The 20,223-nt window shown below is 44.3% G+C and overlaps 1 protein-coding gene across 2 annotated transcripts; it reads left to right on the forward strand.

Annotated features, from left to right (window-relative positions):
* The first annotated feature begins 223 nt into the window (after window positions 1–223).
* On the forward strand, window positions 224–20,032 carry ZFYVE19 (zinc finger FYVE-type containing 19). Of its 2 annotated transcripts, none has more exons than XM_066638346.1 (12): window positions 224–245; window positions 4,418–4,609; window positions 5,556–5,677; window positions 6,555–6,608; window positions 7,699–7,859; window positions 9,445–9,590; window positions 11,382–11,496; window positions 11,812–12,018; window positions 14,245–14,324; window positions 16,381–16,488; window positions 18,466–18,620; window positions 19,619–20,032. In XM_066638346.1, exons 2-12 carry the CDS (start codon window positions 4,556–4,558, stop codon window positions 19,689–19,691), a joined length of 1,275 nt encoding a protein of 424 aa, XP_066494443.1. In that variant the 5' UTR covers window positions 224–245; window positions 4,418–4,555; the 3' UTR covers window positions 19,692–20,032. The 2 variants fall into 2 exon arrangements, with proteins under 2 accessions (XP_066494443.1, XP_066494433.1); XM_066638336.1 differs by lacking the exon at window positions 224–245 and adding an exon at window positions 249–286.
* Window positions 20,033–20,223: the final 191 nt, after the last annotated feature.

A 20,223-nucleotide genomic window follows, 5' to 3' on the forward strand; every position in this document is an offset into this window, starting at 1 on the left:
CTCACGCAGAGGCTCAGCGCAACCTGAACTACACCTCCCAGTGTGCCTTGCGAATCGACGCCGGGAGCTCTCTTGCAACAAGAACTCCCAGCAGGCATCAAGAAAGGCAGTTTCCAACGCTCTTATGGGGCTTGTAGTTTTTATAGGTGACGCCATTTTTAAAGAAGGCGGTGTGGTGGAGAGCGTTGGAACTACAGTTCCCGTCGTGCCCCGCGGTTTCTTAGGGCAGAGAGAATTACCCTGTGGTAAGTGAAGTTGCTCGCTGACAGACTTCTTCATGTTGTTGGTGGGTTTCCCAGCCAGAGCCTTTCCTCGTGCTGGGGTGTGTGTTGTGTTGTGTGTCTAGCAAGGACGTGGAGAGGCAGGGAAGGGCAGAGCCTCCCCACCAGGGCAGGGGAGGGCTCTGCGCATGGGTTGTGTGTGTTTGGGTGCTTCACACGGCGGCGGCGCTTTTCGAAGGACTCAGGTGGGGAGGCTCTGCCCTCCCCTGCCTCACCACTCGTCCCTGCTGTCCAGTCTTGACAGGTGCTGACTCAGTTGCAAAGCTCAACATCTATGTGCTCAGATTCGTGCTCTGTGTGCGTGTCTAGTTGAACCTTTGGTTTCCAGAGTGTGGTGTCTGAATAGTCAATGGTGTGTGTTTGTCACTGCTTTGCTTTTCTCTCAGTGCAGGTGTTGCTTGTTGGTCTCTGACTCCTGGGTTGCTGGGCAGGTCAAATGACACCCTCCTAATCCCTGCTAACTGGGTAAGAGGCACTCTTTCAAGTGGGTGCTCTTCTTCTTAGCAAGGGGAGAGTAACTAGCCCACCTCACCCCAGCACTGTCTGTTTTAGTGGCTATCTGCTGGTGTTCTTTTGCATCTTTTTAGATTGTGAGCCCTTTGGGGTCAGGGAGCCATTACTTATTTGATTTTTTTCTCTGCAAACCGCTTTGTGAACTTTAGTTGAAAAGCGGTATATAAATAATAATAATAATAACCAAAGGTGCGTGGCCTTCAGTGGGTCACCATCGCCAGCCTTGTCAGGTGTGTTTCTTTCAAGCAAGAAAGAAATATGCGGAGGAGGAAGACTCAAGGAGAAGAAAAGTAATAATAATAATAATAATAATAATAATAACTTTATTTCTACCCCGCCTTTCTCCCCGAAGGGACTCAAGGCGGCTTACAACATATTAAAAACAATTTAAAAACAAATAAAAACATATTAACACATACTAAAAACAGCAGTCAGAGTAAAAATAGGTAAAAAGTGCATAGAGCAGCAGCAAGTCATAAAAGAATCAGGCCTGTAAAAAAAAATATTAAAAGATGTTAAAAAGATGTTAAAAGGCCAAGAACTCAGAAGGCCTGTTTAAACAGAAGGGTCTTCAGGCCTTGCCGAAAGGTCTCAAGAGAGGGAGCCATTCTTAAGTCAAGGGGAAGGGAGTTCCATAGCGTTGGTGCCACTACTGAGAAGGCCCTATTTCTTGCAGCCGCCCCACGTACCTCCCTAGGCGGCGGCACTTGTAAAAAGGCCTTCTCTGATGACCTGAGAGGGCGAGCCGGATTGTACGGGAGCAGGCGATCTCTAAGATACCCTGGTCCAGAGCAGTATAGGGCTTTAAAGGTCAATACCAGCATCTTGAATTGGGCCCGGAAACGAATGGGCAGCCAGTGCAGCCGCTGGAGAAGCGGACTGACAGGGTCGAACCGCCTACCTCCAGTAACCACACGGGCCGCCACATTCTGCACTAGTTGCAGTTTCCGAACCGTCTTCAAGGGCAGCCCCACATAGAGTGCGTTACAGTAATCTAATCTCGATGTCACTGAGGCATGGATCACCGTGGCCAGGTCTGCACGATCCAAGTACGGCCGCAGCTGGCGCACCAGCCGAAGCTGAGCGAAGGCCCCCCTAGCCACAGCTGCCACCTGGGAATCCAGGAGCAGCTGCGAGTCCAGGTGGACCCCCAAGCTGCGGACCTGCTCCTTCAGAGGAGTATATAGCAGTGTTTCTCAACCAGTGGTACTCGTAACTCCAGTGGTACTTGAGGTGGTGTCTGGTGGCACCCACAGGACCCTCTGCCACCTGGCAATGAGACCAGCAATGCAACAAGCAGTGGTAGGATGCCTCACATGGTGGCGGTACTCTTAGAAGGACTCCGGCTGGGAACCTTTGCCTCACCTGCCCCCCTCCCACCCATCACACATCCCTGCTGTCCAGTCTTGGAGGGTTGCAAAGCTCAACATTTGTGTGCATGCGTGTCTAGTTGGATCTTTGATTTCTAGAGTGTGTGATGGGCAGAGCACCAGCATGCACTTTTCGTGTGCTCAAAAAAGCCCTCCCATCTGCCTTGAGCTTTTTACTGGTGTTTGTCATGTTTGGCCTCCCAATCTGGAAGCAACTGGCAATGACATCATCACCTGTTACTACTGGTGGTACTTCCAATAGGTTTGCCCATACAGAGTGGTACAGCAGGGGACAAACATTGAGAAACACTGGCATATACTGTATATGGTAGTAAAACAAGACTAGGCCCCTTGTTGCAGGTTGTGGTTAGGGTCTCAGCTCTTGAAAGGTTGATAGTAAATATTCATTCATTTAAAGGTGGGAAGCTCAAGTTTAGATCCCTGCTGTTGGACATTACTTGTCAAATGACTGTGTCAGGTGAGCTTAGATAAAATATGCTGATAAATTATATGTGGACATACTATAATTATGTACATACCCTTAAAACATTGTTCTCAGACTATGGGATGGGACCCACTAGGTGGTCGTAAGCCAATTTTTAGGTGGGTCCTCATTCATTTCAAAGTGTATTTTATTTTTAATGTATTAGCCTTGATGCTACCATGGTATGTGACTGCATTTGAATAAATGTTACAGATCTGTTCTTTTAACAGGCTACAATATATATGATTTTAACAACGATAGTCAGTGGGGCTTATTCCTGGGTAAAAGTGGATAGGATTCCAACCTTTGAGATGTTTGGGGAATTTTTAAACAGATCAGCAACTGTTTGGGAGAGTTAAAAAGGTTCTTCTTTCTTTTAAATAAATTAGTTGATTTATTGATTTGATTTTGTCATATGGGAGTGTTAAAAATTTTCCAGCTTGATGGTGTCACTTTTAGCCATGACATCACTTTCAGGTTAATGACAACATTTCTGGTGGGTCCTGACAGAATGTCATTCTGAAAAGTGGGTCCTGGTGCTAAAACATTTGAGAACCGCTGCCTTATATAGAGTAGGAAAGTGGTTTAAAAAAAAGTAAAAGTTTTGCTTCCAGATGGTGCTACAGATGGATGGTTATGTATGAGTAGGTTGGGAAGATGATGACTCTGTTGCCATCTGCTGTACCTTCTTAGGCCTAATTTGCCTTCCTCTTGTGATTAGTGCATTGCAGGTCAATATATTTGCTGTTGATTTGCAGTTTTTGTTGATGAAAGCTAATGGGGCAACCTGTTATACCCTTCTAAGCCCTGGTCTAAACGATATGCTTTCCTTATGGTTAGGTTAAATTAATGTGCTATTTTGAATTGTTTGACTTTGTTATCATTTATGATTGCCTTTCTGCCTCAGGAATCCGCTTCATTCATCCATGATTAAATCTTATTCTTTTATAGCTTGTTATTTATATAGTTTAGACCAGGTCTGAGAGACTTCTCCCATTCAAAAACAAGTCAATGGAACATAACAATTTGTCTTTGGGGAAGCTCCAACCCTTCTTCTTTGAACGAGGGTGATAGTTAAGTTCCCGAGTGATTATTTTTATAAGTTACTTGGCTTTAGTGTTGGCATCCTTCAGTCTCAGAAGACTATGGTATCGCGCTCTGAATAGCAGTTCTAGAACAGAGTGTCCTCTCCAGTGCGCGAAGCCTGGGTAGAGTAGATATGGAGGATAGACCCATGCAGCAAATCCCCCCTCTCCATGTCGCTGAAATGGTCCAATGGAAAGGCAGAAGCCAATACGGTTGGTTCCAACGGCGTCGCAGGAGTTGCTAGAACGTGACTGTGTTCAGCCATGAACTGCCTCAAGGACTCCGGATTTTGCCTCGAGTTTGACTCCTGAAGCCTTTTCCATAACTGGATGTAGCCACAAGGCAGTGGAGGTTTGGGATCAGAGTTTTCCTTCTCTCAGATGAGCTGCCTTCGCAGGCTAATGAGTCCCATCTACCCAGTGGCTGTTTAGTCGCCTCTTAGGACAAGTACAGCCAAACTGAGGGCCTATTCTTATCCCCAGCCCCCAGGGGATTACTTGGTTTACACTCTCCTGAAGTGCTGCAAGTTATTAATTCACAATTAATAATCAATGCAAGTTATTAAAATGATTGCTATTACTTCAGTACTTCCAAATATGAATCAAGGGCCAGATTCTCACCTTCTCTTGGCTGAATGAGCCTAAGAACACAGTTTCCTTAATATGTCATATTTATCATTACAGGCCTGTACAACTCTCTTATCATTCATCCTTTCTCTGAAAGAGGAAGAAAACTTGGGATAAACTGTGCACAGGCTGAAACAATCAAGTGCTTCAATCTACTTTTGCAGACACTTTTGCAGACTTACCTTGTCGGACACAATGGATAGCAGGTGTTATGGCTGTGCATCAAAGTTTACTGTCTTCAGGAAACAGGCAAGATTTTTTTTTTAACTACAGGCTGTGACTTGTTATCCACTGGGGTTCCATTCCTGCCCTCCACATAGTGCCAGCCGGGGTCACAGCATTTCTGCGACCCCCTCTCAGCTACGCAACTGCATCAAAATTGACTTCTTTGTCTTAAGAAATGAAGTATTGAACAGTGGAAATCAGAATTCTTTTCCAAAATGGTCCACTGCAGTCCAGACCTCAGATCATTTTCTGATTGATGCTTTTTCCTTAGAAGGGCATTTGATCAGCTTTAATTATTTTCATGATGTATTATTCCCCCATTAAGTTCCTGAGGGGTCTGTCTTTCTTGAGCAAATCACTGCCTTCCAGCCTCCTGTTCGTATAACTGTAATTATCATGGCTTATTGAAACTCAGGAAATGATATATTCCTCTCTGAAACTTAAGAAGTCAAGACATGACTAGTGATTTCATTGGAACCACACAAAAATTGATTTAAACTTTATAGAGAAGTAGTATCTAAACCCATTTGAGTAAAGATTATAGGCGTCCCCCAATATCAGCAGATCTAGAATGTGTTTTGCTTTAACAAACATTATAAGCAGAAAGCTTATAGAAAGACTAACAGGCAGGCAGCCTGCAGTCTAAATGGGAGACTAAGAGCAAACCAGAAGTTAATATTCACTCTTACAGCCCTAGCCTATGCCCCAGGGCCACCATAAGGAGCAGCGGCACCAAAATGGCTGACACTGTATCCTATGGGGCCAGGGCAGTCGCTGAAGTCTCCTCGGGGTAAGATGAACATTTGTTCCTATTTAAAGCACAACATTACTAACACGTTTATATACATTACATTATACACCCTTATAAAGCACTTGACATTACTAATATTTCAATTTTAATGGGTTAATGGGGGTAGCACAATTATTTAGGAACTAAGAGTGCTTACTTCTTGTTTTCCCCCTGTCTCAGTGTGGCTGCAAAAATTGTGGCCGAGCATTCTGCTCAGGATGCCTTGGATTCAAAGCCCTTGTTCCTCGTTGTGGAAATACTCAACAGAAGGTGTGCAAACAGTGTCATGGGGATTTAACCAGGTAAGGCCAGAGTTGTGGTTCTGACAGATACATTTGTTCAGTTATCTTTTTTTTCCCTCAGCTTCCTTTATTAAGGTGCAGAACTGGATCTACAATGAATTGCTGCTTTGATATGCATACATGCTAGCTGGGGAAAAGATGCAGCAACCCACGCCATCTGAAAGATCTTAGTAATGACTGTGCATTTTCCATACACTACTGCAATTGTTTGGAACAACATTAAGATTCAGTAGCTATGTCCAAGAGGCACACAGAAACCCGCCCACTAGTCTCTGAGGGCTTGGATAGAAAAGCCACTAACATTCATAGGTCTTCAGGGACAATTACATTTCTAGTTCTCTGAGTCAGTGTGATCCAGTAACAACATACGATATGGACCTGGAGAACTGGAGTTTGTGTCCTATCTCTGCCGAGAATGAATTATGTGTGTCTTGGACCAGTAGACTCCCGTTTTCTCCTTCTGCAAAACGTAATTGACAATTGGTCTCTCAGACCAGTGGCAAAGATGAATATGACACAGAAAGCCAAGTACTCTGCAGATAAAAAGTGTATAAGAGGCAGTTAGTGGTAATAAACAGTCATTAAACTGTAATTCCAAGAAATTGGCCCAGTCCTCCAGGCCTGCTCCCATACCTTGGTTAGCCAGTGCTAGATCCAGCCATGCCTGAGAGCCTCACCCCATATCCCTCCCACCTCCTTTCGTGCACAAAGTGTGTTGGAGCGGGGCCTCCCAGTTTTTCTTTCACTCAATCCAGGACCACCACCACCACCCAACAGGTTTGCTCCACAGCTCCTCTTCAGTGATACTCCTCTTTTGCCAGCCGTTTTGCATATTTCCTGCCATCCTAATTAAGGATGTTTGTGTTTTGCTTTTCAGTGACTCTCCTAAGCCAAATGCAGCTAAATGGTCCCCACCAGAAAACTACAAAAAGTGAGTCTTTAATGTTGCTTGATCTGGATATGTGTGTATGTATGTTTGAGTATAACAGTTTGAGATAAATAGATCCTTATTTAGCCATCTATACAATTTTCTGGTTTGCAGCAGGATTTGAAACCCTCATGTAGAGGGAATAAATGTCGAACTATGTTTAAAACTTGAACAGCATTACCACCAAAGTAGCACCTGTAATTTCTTAAAGGGGTAACTGCGCTGATCTGTGCAAATAATCCTGTATGGTGAGAGAAAGTAGTTTTTCATAGCTTATTATTCTATATGCCCCTGAATTACTTGTCTTTTAGGAATGGTTTACACATGCATATATATTATTTAACTGTTCGATTGCCATGGCTGCAGCTGAACATGTGAACTGACTTGTAGGGCTCGATTGTGTTTTACATGATGTAAAGTAACATGAATGTTGTGTCTGTGGTGTTTGATTTGTGGTGGTTCACCCATTTGCCCATATGAGCCTTTACATGATGCTTATTACAGGTTGAGACTAATTATTTGTGTGGGTTCCATTCCAAGTACTCACTTGGATAACAAAAAACACACTATAACAAATCAATTTAAAAAACAAAGTTTCTTTGCTCCTGTGATTGAAAAACAGTCTTGCTGACCTTTTGACTCTAAGATAAGAGTAATTAAGAAGACAATCCATCTGCACTTCACTCAGCACCAATGCAAAATGATCACCTTTCTTTCATGTACTGGGGGAAGGGAAGGGTCTGCAGGAGAGAGAAGGATTGATGGATTGTCAGCCAGCTGCCCTCTCTCTCTCTCTCTCTCTCTCTCATATTAAGGAGGCTGTTGTTAAAGGACTGTTCAGTTTTTAAAACCGATTTTAAAGGGATGCATTTTTCCCCTTCTCCAGGGATCAGCACATTCCTTCTCATTTGCAGGGGCCATTTGTGTTGAATCAAATCCGTGTATAAAAAATCCATGTGTAAATAGGCTGTACTCATTGTCAAATAGGTGTATTTGAATGTGTGTGTGTACCTGCCCATGGAAGGACTTATTGAATATGTTTTTAGGATTCAAATGTTCAGCTTTAATTTATGCTGATTTTGCTTTTTTAAAGGCGTGTAGCATCCCTTGAGGCCAAGCAGAACCAAACACCAGGTTTTCAAAAGGGTTCAATGAAACTCCAAAACCAAACAGATACCCAATATCGGGGGCTTTCCAAGGAGGATCGAGCAATAGCAGAGAGACTGGAGAGGCTCAAGAAGGAAGTAAAGCCCAGTGAGTTTTGTGTGATATAGTTCCTCTAGCTGCTTGAGGCATACCTTGAAAGGGAATTAAAAAATGAGTTGCCAACCATGCATGCAAGTGTGTGTGTGCGGGGGGGAGATATTGGCCTCACTTGAGCCATGTGCATGTTCCTGGGACAGCACTGAAAAGCCGAAAATGGCAAGACTGAGAATGAAACCTTCTTTGTTCACTAGTGCACTCAATCACACATGGTTGTGTACACAATTATACAACCTCTTGAGCATAGCTTTGGGAGCTCTTTCTGTTTGGGATTGATTCGTTGTGCATACTCTTTACAGTAACAGTGCACATTGAACCAATGTATCTGATTTATGATAGTGGGGGCTTTCTTGTTTATTTGCCCAGTAGTGTCCATGTACGTAATTCTCTAGACCAGCAGTCTCCAAACTGCACGCCGCTGTGTAGCGAAAAAACCTTCCCCATCCTACAGCTGGAGTGCAGGATGCTTGCGCAATGGGCAGCAAAAGCTGCTGCCTGGCATGACTCTCTGACACAATAAGAGGCAGCAGCACAGAATGGTAAGCACTATGCAGGACTGAGAGGCTTTTCCGGGTGCTGGTTCCAGCCTGTGGGCCGGGGTTTGGCACCTGCTGCTCTAGAGTTTTATAAACCAAAAAAATCCAGACAAATCTGTCCCCACTGAGTTTATAATCTAAAATACTGTATTGGTTTTGCATTTTTTTTTTGTACACCAAAAAAAAAAATTTTGTTTAGATATTGTACTACATAGCATCGATTTTCAACCTTTTTCATCTCATGGCAAACTGAGAAAGCGCTAAAATTGTCAAAACACATCGTCGGTTTTTTGACAATTGACAAGGCACACTGCACTGCCAGTCAGGGACTCGCATCCCCAGTGCCCAACTAATATATGGCCCTCCCCCAAACTCCAATGGCTCACCAGCAGACCATTCTCAGCAAACTGGTGTGCTGCGGCACAGTGGTTGAACATCGCTGCTATGTAGATATAGTAGACATTCCCTTGCATGTGTTGGGTTCATTACACACATGTGCATATACGGTTTCTATTTTCTTTTGTAGGCCTAGTTTTACATAATATATATTTTGTAAAACTAGTTTTTAGGCCTTAAGATTTCAAAACCAGTTTCTAGGCCTTGACTTCAAAGGCAGCTTTGCTTGATGTGTGGGCAGTGTCTGCTGAAACCTCCGAAACTAGATGGGAAGTGGATGGGCAGTACCTCCAGCAGTCAGTAGGTGGAGTTTCAGTATGCTGAATAAGTACGCATTGTTCTGCCTCTCCCCAAATAACAGACAGTGGGTATATTGTTACCCAATTCTTAGGCTTTATTCAAAGAATAGAATTTTGCTTTTGAGACGCTGAAGGCAAATAGCCCCAGGAAAGGGGAAAATACAAGTTTTCATTGAATATTGCATATAGCTCTTGGTATCTTCTGGCTCTATCAGTTATGATGAGAGGAGGAAAATATACCTGGTTATCTGACAGATCACTCCTATAAGGGAAATTTGATGTAATGAAATAAACCACAAAAGCCTTGTGGATGCTGTTAGTAAATAAGCTTGTTCTTTGCTGCAGAGTCCATTCCATCTCAGGCAGAGATAGAGTTGAGACTAGCAGCACTGAAAGATGACCCTGCAAAACCTATTCCATCCACCCGGGAAATGGAAGACCGTCTGGCGGCCTTGCAGGGCAGAGCACCTCCTTCCACAGCTCCCAGGATGGTAATGTTTAGCATATTTGTATCCCACCTTTCCTCCCATAAAATGGAATGCTGAAAGAGGCTAACAGCAAAGGTTAAAATGCATGACAATAAAACACACACAAAAATCACAATGGTTCCAACCATCTTTAAAAAAAAGTTATAAGTAATTTATAATATATTATATGCAATATACATTCATATTGTTTTAAATAAAGTAGTAAATATTCTTAATAAATAATAAAGCAATAAAAAACATCAAAGCAATAAAAACCAGCAGCCAATGATAAAAATTATAGCCACCACTTAACATTAAAATTTATTCATTTAACAATTAACATTAACTGAGTGACAGCTAAAACAGCAAGAGAGGCTTAGGGAGGGCATGAAAGAAGATCTTTATCCCCCCAGTTGCCAGAAGGGTATCATGGAGGAGCAGATCTGAAGGGAGGAAATTCCAAAGTTGCTGCACCACTACAGAGAAGGCCTCCCCCTTGTGGCCAAATTACTTGATTCTTCAGAGGTGGAGGCAGGTGGATTGATAACACAGGCCTACAAAATTGGGGGTCAGAAAATTTTTCCTAAGCTTTATGGTGGTTTGATATGAATTTGGGATGCCGATTCCAAAAATGGCATCCCTTTTGCCCTATCACATCTCGTTTTGGAGATATAGTATAGCCTCTTTAGTGAATGGTTCAAGCAGCTTCCTCATGAGGAAGCCATCTCCAAAACAAGACGTGATAGGGCAAAACGGATACCATTTTTGGAATCAGCACCCCAAATATACCCTGGAATTGGTATAATGTTTAAGGAAGCAAAATGTGTGTTGGCCTGTGTAATTTACCAAGTGCCACTGGAAGTTCTTCTGGGAATCTTGTATTGGCAACCTTCAGTCTCGAAAGACTATGGTATCGCGCTCTGAAAGGTGGTTCTGGCACAGCGTCTAGTGTGGCTGAAAAGGCCAATCCGGGAGTGACAATCCCTTCCACACTGGAAGCAAGTGCAGTCTGTCCCTGGTCTGTCTGCCTGGCTATGGGCCTTCCATCTTTGCCTCTTTGCCTCAGACTGTTGGCCAAGTGTCTCTTCAAACTGGGAAAGGCCATGCTGCACAGCCTGCCTCCAAGCAGGCCGCTCAGAGGCCAGGGTTTCCCACTTGTTGAGGTCCAATCCTAAGGCATTCAGATCCCTCTTGCAGATGCCCTTGTATCGCAGCTGTGGTCTACCTGTAGGGCACTTTCTTTGCACGAGTTCACCATAGAGGAGATCCTTTGGGATCATCCATTCTCACGACATGACCGAGCCAATGCAGGCGTCTCTGTTTCAGCAGTGAATACATGCTAGGGATTCCAGCATGTTCCAGGACTGTGTTGTTAGGAACTTTGTCCTGCCAGGTGATGCCGAGAATGCGTCGGAGGCAGCGCATGTGGAAAGCGTGATATTCTGGGAATGTGATATTCTCGGAATATCAAATAAGCAAATGGATGGGATAAAAGATTGTTTCCAAAAAGCCATGTAGTGTAAAAAAATAGTTTTCATTTCAATTATACTAAATTGGGAAATATGTCATAGGTTCCCTTGATCTTTGTTTTCATTTCTCTAACTTCAGGGCTACCTGTGAGCCAGGCTATCTAGAGGTGAGCCTACAATGTCTTGGGTTGGCACAACAAATTGGCAATGCTCCAGGCTGTTTGAAACTTTTGAGAATTGCAGCGGTGGCCTTGTTCTTTGTCTTCCAGTGTTGACCCTCTGAGCTCTTTTGCTTGCTCCTATAAGGCTTGTGTGTCTGACTGCTTGTGTCTCCCGCTCTTGTTAGGTACACCAGCTCCCTGATACCAGGACACAAGCTGAGCAGTCAGATGATCTACTGAATCAGATGGCAGAGGAAGTTGCCATTGATGAGAGTGGGGGCTCAGGAGTTCTACCTCGAGGTTACTATTTGTTTTCGTTCTACCTGTTTTTCAAAGTCCATATAATGTCAGGGTGGAAGTAGGCACAACCAAAACTATCATGCCCCACAAAGCACTACTGTTGTATTTCAACATATTGAAATTTAAGTCCATTAGAAAAAATTCGAAAGCCACATCTAGCAATACCTTGGTTTGTTATTAACCAAAAGGACACAATGATCGTAGTGACACCAGGAGTAAGGTGATTTTAAACTCTGGCCTCCAGTCAACATTTAGTACTGCACTCATTGAATGATGAATGCATATGAATACTCACGCTAGGTCTCTGCTTTCCAGAAGTTAATGCACCAGCTTTGAATGACTTAAATCAAACTGATGGTGTTACTGGTATTGCAAATCTGGATCCCAAACAGTTGGAGGAGGAAAAGAATAGACTTCTGGTAGAGGCTGCTGCTGCGCTGCAAGAGGAAAACACCAGGCAGGAGAAGATTCTAGAAGTGGCCAGGCGATTGGCAGTGCTAAGAGGTGAAGACCCTGAGAAAGGTAACAAACATATGCTAACAGAACAACCGCTTGGAAGAACTTAATCTTTATTTGACTCCTGGGAATAAGTCCAAGCCATGATTCTCAAGAAAACTGTTTCCTGGTGCTAGGATTGTAATAGAATAATTGTTAGGAGCTAGTTAGCATGGGTGAATAGTTCTGAAAAAAAAGAACTCTTATGTTTCACAATCAAAATTGTGAAGACAAAGGCCTTTTTTTATCTGTCTGAAGACAAATTCAATACATAGTTGTATCTCTTCTTACTTAATAGTTTTTATTTGCTCTAAGATACTGTGTTCTGAAAATATTCACAATACCCGGAAATATGGCAGTCTGTGTTACTATACCAGTTGAACACTAGTCCCAGGCCACTTGTGTCATTGCCACTTTTATTCTCATGCTGACCACCATGGTAGATGATTGACCAGGGGGGAGAGAAAAAGAACACAGACACAGCCTGACCTGACTTGGCATTTTGCCTTTAGTAGGAGCTTGATATACTGTAATCAGCATGTGAAGCAAATATTATTGCCTGCTAATGTCTGCACATTAAGCAGCTGCTGAGAAGTTGGCAACCCAAGTGATTACAGCTAGAATAGACCTTGCTCACACTACCACTTAGTAATTTCTAATGCCCTGAAAAATTACATTGGCTATTATAATTGTATTACATACTGGCCCAGGAAGTAACACACTCCTCCTGTCTGCGAGAGGACTCATCCTAGAAAATCCTGGCTGAACAAGAAGAAAGGATTGGCTGCTGGAAAAACAGGATAGCCTGTTGGATGGACCCAAGAGAACAAGGAAAATGGTGGACTGCCAGCTTCTGTGATCTCAAGGGCCAGTGCAAACCCGTCTGCTTTGTAAAGGAATGAAACTAAGGGAACAACACAGGCAGGCCCCATATCTATGGAATCTGTTATCTGATTCTGTTATCTACCTCCCCATGGCCCCCCCATGTATCTATTATTTTACCTTTGTTTTATGTAGAAGTGCTTGCAGCGCTAGTGTTTCTTGTTTAACAAAGGTACGATAATGAGTATTTGGGTGTGTGTGTGTGCGTGCTATACATACAGGCATTACCCATATCCACAGTTTCTGTACCTGCTGGGGGGTGGTGGAACAGAACCGCCACTGATATAGGAACTCACCTGTATTCTTCTAGGTGTGATGGGTTTTAACCCATGTTGCCACCAAATGTCTCTTACTCTCTTCAGTTTTTTAGGGGAAAGCTAAGGATTGTGAACCAAAATACATCTTAGTGCATGTAGGGCGAATCCATCATTTGTGCAGAAACATGAGAGGCTGTTTCAGGGTATATCATAATTTCAGTGTATATTGTATTGGCAACCTTCAGTCTCGAAAGACTATGGTATCGCGCTCTGAAAGGTGGTTCTGGCACAGCGTCTAGTGTGGCTGAAAAGGCCAATCCGAGAGTGACAATCCCTTCCACACCGGGAGCAAGTGCAGTCTGTCCCTGGTCTGTCTCCCTGGCTATGGGCCTTCCTTCTTTGCCTCTTAGCCTCAGACTGTTGGCAAAGTGTCTCTTCAAACTGGGAAAGGCCATGCTGCACAGTCTGCCTCCAAGCGGGCCGCTCAGAGGCCAGGGTTTCCCACTTGTTGAGGTCCATCCCTAAGGCCTTCAGATCCCTCTTGCAGATGTCCTTGTATCGCAGCTGTGGTCTACCTGTAGGGCGCTTTCCTTGCACGAGTTCTCCATAGAGGAGATCCTTTGGGATCCGGCCATCATCCATTCTCACGACATGACCAAGCCAACGCAGGCGTCTCTGTTTCAGCAGTGAATACATGCTAGGGATTCCAGCACGTTCCAGGACTGTGTTGTTTGGAACTTTGTCCTGCCAGGTGATGCCGTGTATCAGTGTATATCAGTGTATATCAGTGTATATAATCGTATCATATTTATCATAAATTGTAATTTATCATATATCATAACTTTGGTGTATGTCAGAAGACATTTTTATTTAGGAAAGCCTTTGAGGCCCTATAATGGCTGCTTTTAGAAATTTATTTCATATTTTTATTGATTTCTTACTGCTGGCTGCTTGTTCTATATTGTCTGTTTTTATTGCTTATTTATATATAGCTTTCAACTGTATTTTGTTTTTTATATATTATGAATTATTGTTGTTAGCTACCATGGGTGCCCTTTTGAGAGAAAGCAAATAAATAAATAAATAAATAGTCTGTTTTTCCATTTCTTTGCAGTTAGTTTGGATGCCTACAAGCTTCCCAGTAGCGATGACGAAATTGAAGAGGAAGAAGCCATTCAAAGAGTTTTGAAACAGGTCTGGAGTTGTTACAGTTAACTTTTGCATTGTCAATTGTTGTTTTTGCTTTCTTTTTAATGCACTTGGACCACAATCCTAAATACACTTATCCGGGAGTAAATCCCACTGAACTCAAAGGGACTCTACTTTTGAGTAAAAATACATAGGATTGTGTTATTGTGTTTTGCTACCTAGGCAAGAGTTTCATTGTGTCCAACTCTCTATCTGTATACTTATTCTCAGTGTTTCTTCTCAGATATATCCTCAGACTATTTTTGTAGGGCTGTCACATAATCAAAGAAACATAATCCAATACATTTGTATTTAGTTGATGTACTGATTCATATATTCAGTTAAATATGCACTTATATAAAAGCAATGGTGCTGAAACAGAAAGCACACTTAGATCATTCCTGTATATTTTGGCAGGGCCTGAGAAGAGGCATTCTCTTCTAAGAGAGAGAAAGGAGAATGCTTCTTTCTAAGATGGTAATTACTGTCTATTCTGTGTGTGTTAAAATCCACACCCATTTAAATCTGCTGCCCATTTAATTGGGGATGCTTTCTTAGTCAATCACAAGTAATTTTAGTTAGTTGATATAGTCAGTTGTTCAGTTAAACATTGCAACCCTAAGATTTTGCATTTCAGCTTTATGTTTACATGTGGGAGGGAGGGTGAACTATGGAATTATTGTGGATAATTCTGTTTTAATATTCATTGGCACAAGTGTGGGAGTTGGGCCAATGCACATAACTCCAGAATTGGATGAATGGCACACCTTAGATGATCTGTAACTAATGAAAGCAGAAAACATCCTCTGTGTGAATCTGTGCGTGTGAGGTGGTGTCATATCCATGGGATATGGATCCAGGGAGGAGCTGGTTGCAGGTACGAGGAGAGAAAGGCGGGACCTACCAGCTTCATGAAGGAAGCGAGGAGGCTTTGGTCGAGGTTGACACCAACAATTTATTCTGGTTAGAATTCTTAACATTCATCTGGCCCTGTTACATCACAGGGCCAGGAGGCGGTCAGTCTTTAGAAGGAGCCCCGCATGTTCCACGTCACAGGGGGGTGAATACAAAGCTGCACTTGGGTCCCAGGGGTGCCTTGTTGGAGGTAGCACCCTCTAAAGGGTAACCAGGGAGGGATGTCCAGTGGTGAGGGGCTCCCTTTCATGGGTTCTGGAGTGGTCCTTTGATCCTTTAAGGAGGGGTCTTGATCTTGGATCTCACCAGGGGTTTGCATCACTCCAGGCATCTGACCCCTCAGGGCCCTGGAGGTCCCGCTTTATGCCCTGCCTCTTGGTGCCCAGCACCCACTCTGTAGGTTGGAGAGCTCTGCAGGGTCCTGCCAGCAACCTCTGGTTTGTCCTTGACCAGGACAGGGGTTAGGGCAAGTTCTGGGATGGCCTTCGCCACCTTTGGAAGGAACCCAGGGAGGAACCACCTTCTCCTCCAGTGGCTGGACTCCTTATGAACTCCATGGCCGGTTAGCGGGTCCGCCCCTTTGAATCTCATGCTTAGCCCGAGATCTCGGGCTGGCCTGAAGCCACAATCCAACTATCTGGTGGCTCGGCTGCAGGTATGTGCTCAGCTCCCTGGCCGAGCCCTTGCCCTCGGGAAAGTGCAGCTCAGCTGCCCCAGGAGCGCACTCCAAGTCACAGCTCTGCCCGCGACCTCCCAGGCATCAGCCTACCTCTGCCCATGAGGCTCCTGCTGCCTGGTCTTCCTCCCCCCAGCTCTTGGCCCCCACATTTTCCCCCATCCCTGGCACAGCCACTTGCTGTGCCCTGCTGGCAATGGGGGCCAGAGACGCTGGGCTGCTGCGCTGCTCCTCCTCCCTTCCTCCCAGGTAAGTACCGGTCATCGGTGAGGCTCCCAGGTGACAGGTGGTCATATCTCAACACATACAAAAGCATACCCTGTGAAAAGGCAATCTCTTGACTAATGTTTCAGCTGGTGTGTGTTTGTTGTTTTGCTAAACAGAAGATTAAGGGAGTGGAAGGAAGCCACTTCTAATAGGCTTTCACAGGAAGAAATTTTGTTTCAAATGCTCTTGCTTGTTTACTGTCAGCTCGCCGAAGAGGCAGCTCTGGATGAAGCAAGTGGCTTCAACATTTCTCCAGATCACTCTACCTCATCAGCAACTGCACAACAGAAGCCAGCCAAGAAAACCAAGCGGGTGAGTAGGCAGACAGACTCTCTGTGTGTGGCATTCTGTGCAGCCGAGTGTTACTCTGATACTCGTGGACGCGATTCCATAGTGCCTGCTGACATTGTGTTTCAGGACTAGCCAAACAAGCAGAGTTATATGTGATTTGAACTGTTAAATTGAAAGGCAGAGGACAACTAACTTCTTAAAGGTCTGGTAACTCTGAGCCCAAATTGCAGTTCAATTCCACAACACATTGACCAAATCCAAGCCCTTCAGCTGAATGCAAAATTGGTAGGTACCCTCTAAAGATGGTCTGCTTGGCATCTCTATAAACAAAGGAAGGCAAATAAGAATGGAGTCTTAACACTCTAATAATAGAGTTTGTGCACCTAAAAAGAAGTAACAATCAAAATATAACTTGCTGAGAGAGGAAACGATGAGCAGTTCTGCCCCTGTACTTCCTGTATGATCTTAGGCGAGTCATGCAAGTCTTCATTGCTTCAGTTGTTTCTTCCTGTAAGTAGAATTCTGTGTTATTTTAGTCTTGGACTGTTTGTCATGCTCTGTTATCTTTTTCCCAAGTGTAGAATTTTGTCTATTAGGGTTTATACAGGGCCCAATCCTAAACTCTGCCAGTGCACACTGTCACAAACATGCTGTAAACCATGTTTGCAAGGCTTGAGTGCTGGCCAGCACTGGGCTACTGCCGGTGGATCACTGGTGCACCACCGCTTGGTGGTCGCGCAGACTGCTGGACGGCGAAAAGATAGGTGGGGGCGTGGGGGGAAGTGGGGAGGAGGCGTTCCGGGACTGGGGGAGGCAGGGGAGGGCAGGTAGGAGGCGTGCCGGGGGAGGGAGTGGTTGGGAGGGAGGTGGGACTGGTAGAGCTCCGCTCCATCGGATCCTGAGCCTTCATATTGGGTCCACTTCCCTTGGCGACCCAAGGGTTGGTATAGAATCCAGTAGCCCCATTGCAGGGCTACTCGCCATACCTGGGGGAAGGGGAAGAAAGTCCTCTTCTCCTGAGGTACCGCCAGCACTGCCTGGTTAGTGTTCAGAATGCATTGATGCCGTGGCAGCCCCTGCTCCAGGCAGCGTAGGATTGGGCTGACAGACATTTTAAGTGTCCAAAACACTTTATGTAAATTCTCAGTAATCCTTACAACAGCCCTGTAAGGTAGTCTGGTATTATTATGTCCATATTACAGATTGGAGGTGAGTGGGCCCAAGACGAATGAGAGAGGCTTACCTGAAGCCACCAAGTGAGCTGAGATTTGAACCAGTGACTTCTTAATTCACACCGTTAAGCACTGTACTCCACCTTCTTGCGTATTTAAAAACACGCATAGCATATGTTTAAAATGCTTCAGGGTCAAAATGTTACACAGTGATATTAAATGCATGACGATGGTTCTGTCTTGTCTTGTCTTTTTTCTTAAAAATCTGCCAAAATGTGTTTGTGGTCTGGATCAGTACCACAGTTTGAGGGGAAGTGAAAGTTACTCTTTTCCCCATGAAAATCCCCTCCACTCCCAGCAAAGCTGATATTTGCCCTGGGAGGACAGCTGTTGTTGACTTATCTCTTGGGGGAACAGTAGCAATTGGGGAGTAATTTTCAGTGGGAAATGGGCTCAGGGGAATGGGGAGTAATTTTCAGTGGGAAATGGGCTCAGGGGAAAGGGTAAAAATACCCCCCTTGTTGTGGGCACAATACAAACTGCCCTCCTCCTCCAACTGCTGTTTTAAAGAAAGAAGGAAAGAAAGGACACTGACACATTCAATGTCATTTGTAGTTAGACATTTGGAACTTTGGAGAATAGTTTTGGTGCCTTGCCTGATTCTCTCTCTCCCCCCCCCCCCCGATCATGTTCCTTTTTCATGCACTACAACTGCCAATCACATCTTTCCTCTTTCCACCTGCCCCAGAAGCAGATGAATCACATTGTGCACAAGCTACTTCCACTCCAGTAACAATCTTGTTGAATGTTCTCCTTCTCCTTTTAGGCACCAGCGCCAGTCATTGCTAAAGGCCCTGTCTTGCCTGCTCTAGCAGCAGATAGTGATGAGGAAGAGTTACCTTGGTGTTGTATCTGCAATGAAGATGCCACCCTGCGCTGCCATGGCTGTGATGATGACCTCTACTGTCAGCGATGCTTCCGGTAATGACAAGTGCCTCTTGGGATGATACACATCTTTCCTTGCTCTTTGTTGAGGATGAGCTCCGGCTGTGCATTGGCGAAGTGCAGGAAGAGCTGTTGAAAGGAGAGACAGATACAAAGTCCATGGGTTTCAAGGGTGCCACTGAGAAAAGTGACTAGTCTCATGTGTGAAGCTGTAGCATAGCAACTACAGGCTTTATTGCTTGGGTTGTAAGGAGGGATTCTCCCACCTTTCTTATCTTGCTCTACTGCCCTTGGAAACTCCTGAGGGTCAGCTATCCTGTCATGCAGCATAGGGGGCTGCAGGTGGAGACAGATCAAACCATTCCAATCATGGCAGAAAAGGTGAAGATGGTATATAAAGGATCAGGTGGGGCTCCATTATTCCTTGCCCTTATTGCCCAGCTCTTCTACTATTCATATACTCTTTCCATCCTTCAGGTCTCAGTTTTAAAAAGTCTGCTTCTTCCAAGATTAGAATAATCATGCATGCATATATCAATTTTGTGTGTGTGTTTATCTATGTGTGACTATAAAATGTGGTGCATACCTCTGATCACAGAATCTTGGTTTCCTTGGTGCAGCATTTGGATTTGCAAAGTGCTGACAGCCCTACCTGTAACAGAGGCGTGATTGCAATGAGTGTTAATGCAAAGCTTCCATTCATCTCAGCAGGGCTTTCTGTAGCTCACAACCCAGCTGAGAAGGTATTTTAGCTGTATAGTCATACAGTCTTAGAACTGGGCCCAAAAAGAGTAGCTGTAGGCCTTCTGTTTGCCAGCAGTGCACTTCAGGGCAAACTTCTTTTCCTCCTAATAGTTTATGGAGAAAAGACTGCGACTGTGATGCTGTGACCTTGCACTTAAATCAATAGAGAGCTTCTTGTTCCTTTACAGTGCCTTGATTGAGTGAGAGTCCCTGCAGCTATTGTTGAATGTGCTGACTAACACCATCTCCTTTCACTAACTACTGGTGGTGCTTCCTGTTTTGGTTTTCAGAGAAGGCCACGATGAATTTGATCGGAAGGAGCATCGGACATCTAGCTATTGCCCTCCTCGCAAGCAGAAATGAGCCTGTAAATGGTGAAAAAGAGGTGTGGTCCAGGAAGAGAAGCTGACACAGTGGAACATGCCCAGTGCAGGTTACCATAGCAGCCAAAGTGGGCAGCTTATTGGACAGTGGAACACTAAGAAGTTTGATGGGGTTGTCCCTGACAAACTCAAGGCTGCCTCTGTGGAGATTATGGATCTACTCTGTCTGAGGGTGGGTTGGTTTGTGACTGCTAGGGAGCAGAAAAAAGTGGATTATATTGCATATAGAGACTCCATAATTGGATGAAGCATACAGTGAAGAGATCACAAAGAGAATAAATTATTTGTAGAGCATGGTGATTTTTTCTTAAGGATTGCTGAGATCATGGTGTAGCTGTTTTTCATTGTTACATCCTAGAATGAGATAATCCGGTATCATCTGACTGATTTAAAAGTTACTTACAAGCCAGTCCTTTATAGAAGGCCTACAGCAATGCCTCTGATCCACAGCTGTAACTCCTTACAGCACCATAAATGGGACACTTGTTGTGTGCATTGGAGCTGCTGGTGCA

This window comes from Tiliqua scincoides, chromosome 1 (genome assembly GCF_035046505.1).
Source record: "Tiliqua scincoides isolate rTilSci1 chromosome 1, rTilSci1.hap2, whole genome shotgun sequence".
In the NCBI taxonomy this organism is placed as follows: domain Eukaryota; kingdom Metazoa; phylum Chordata; class Lepidosauria; order Squamata; family Scincidae; genus Tiliqua; species Tiliqua scincoides.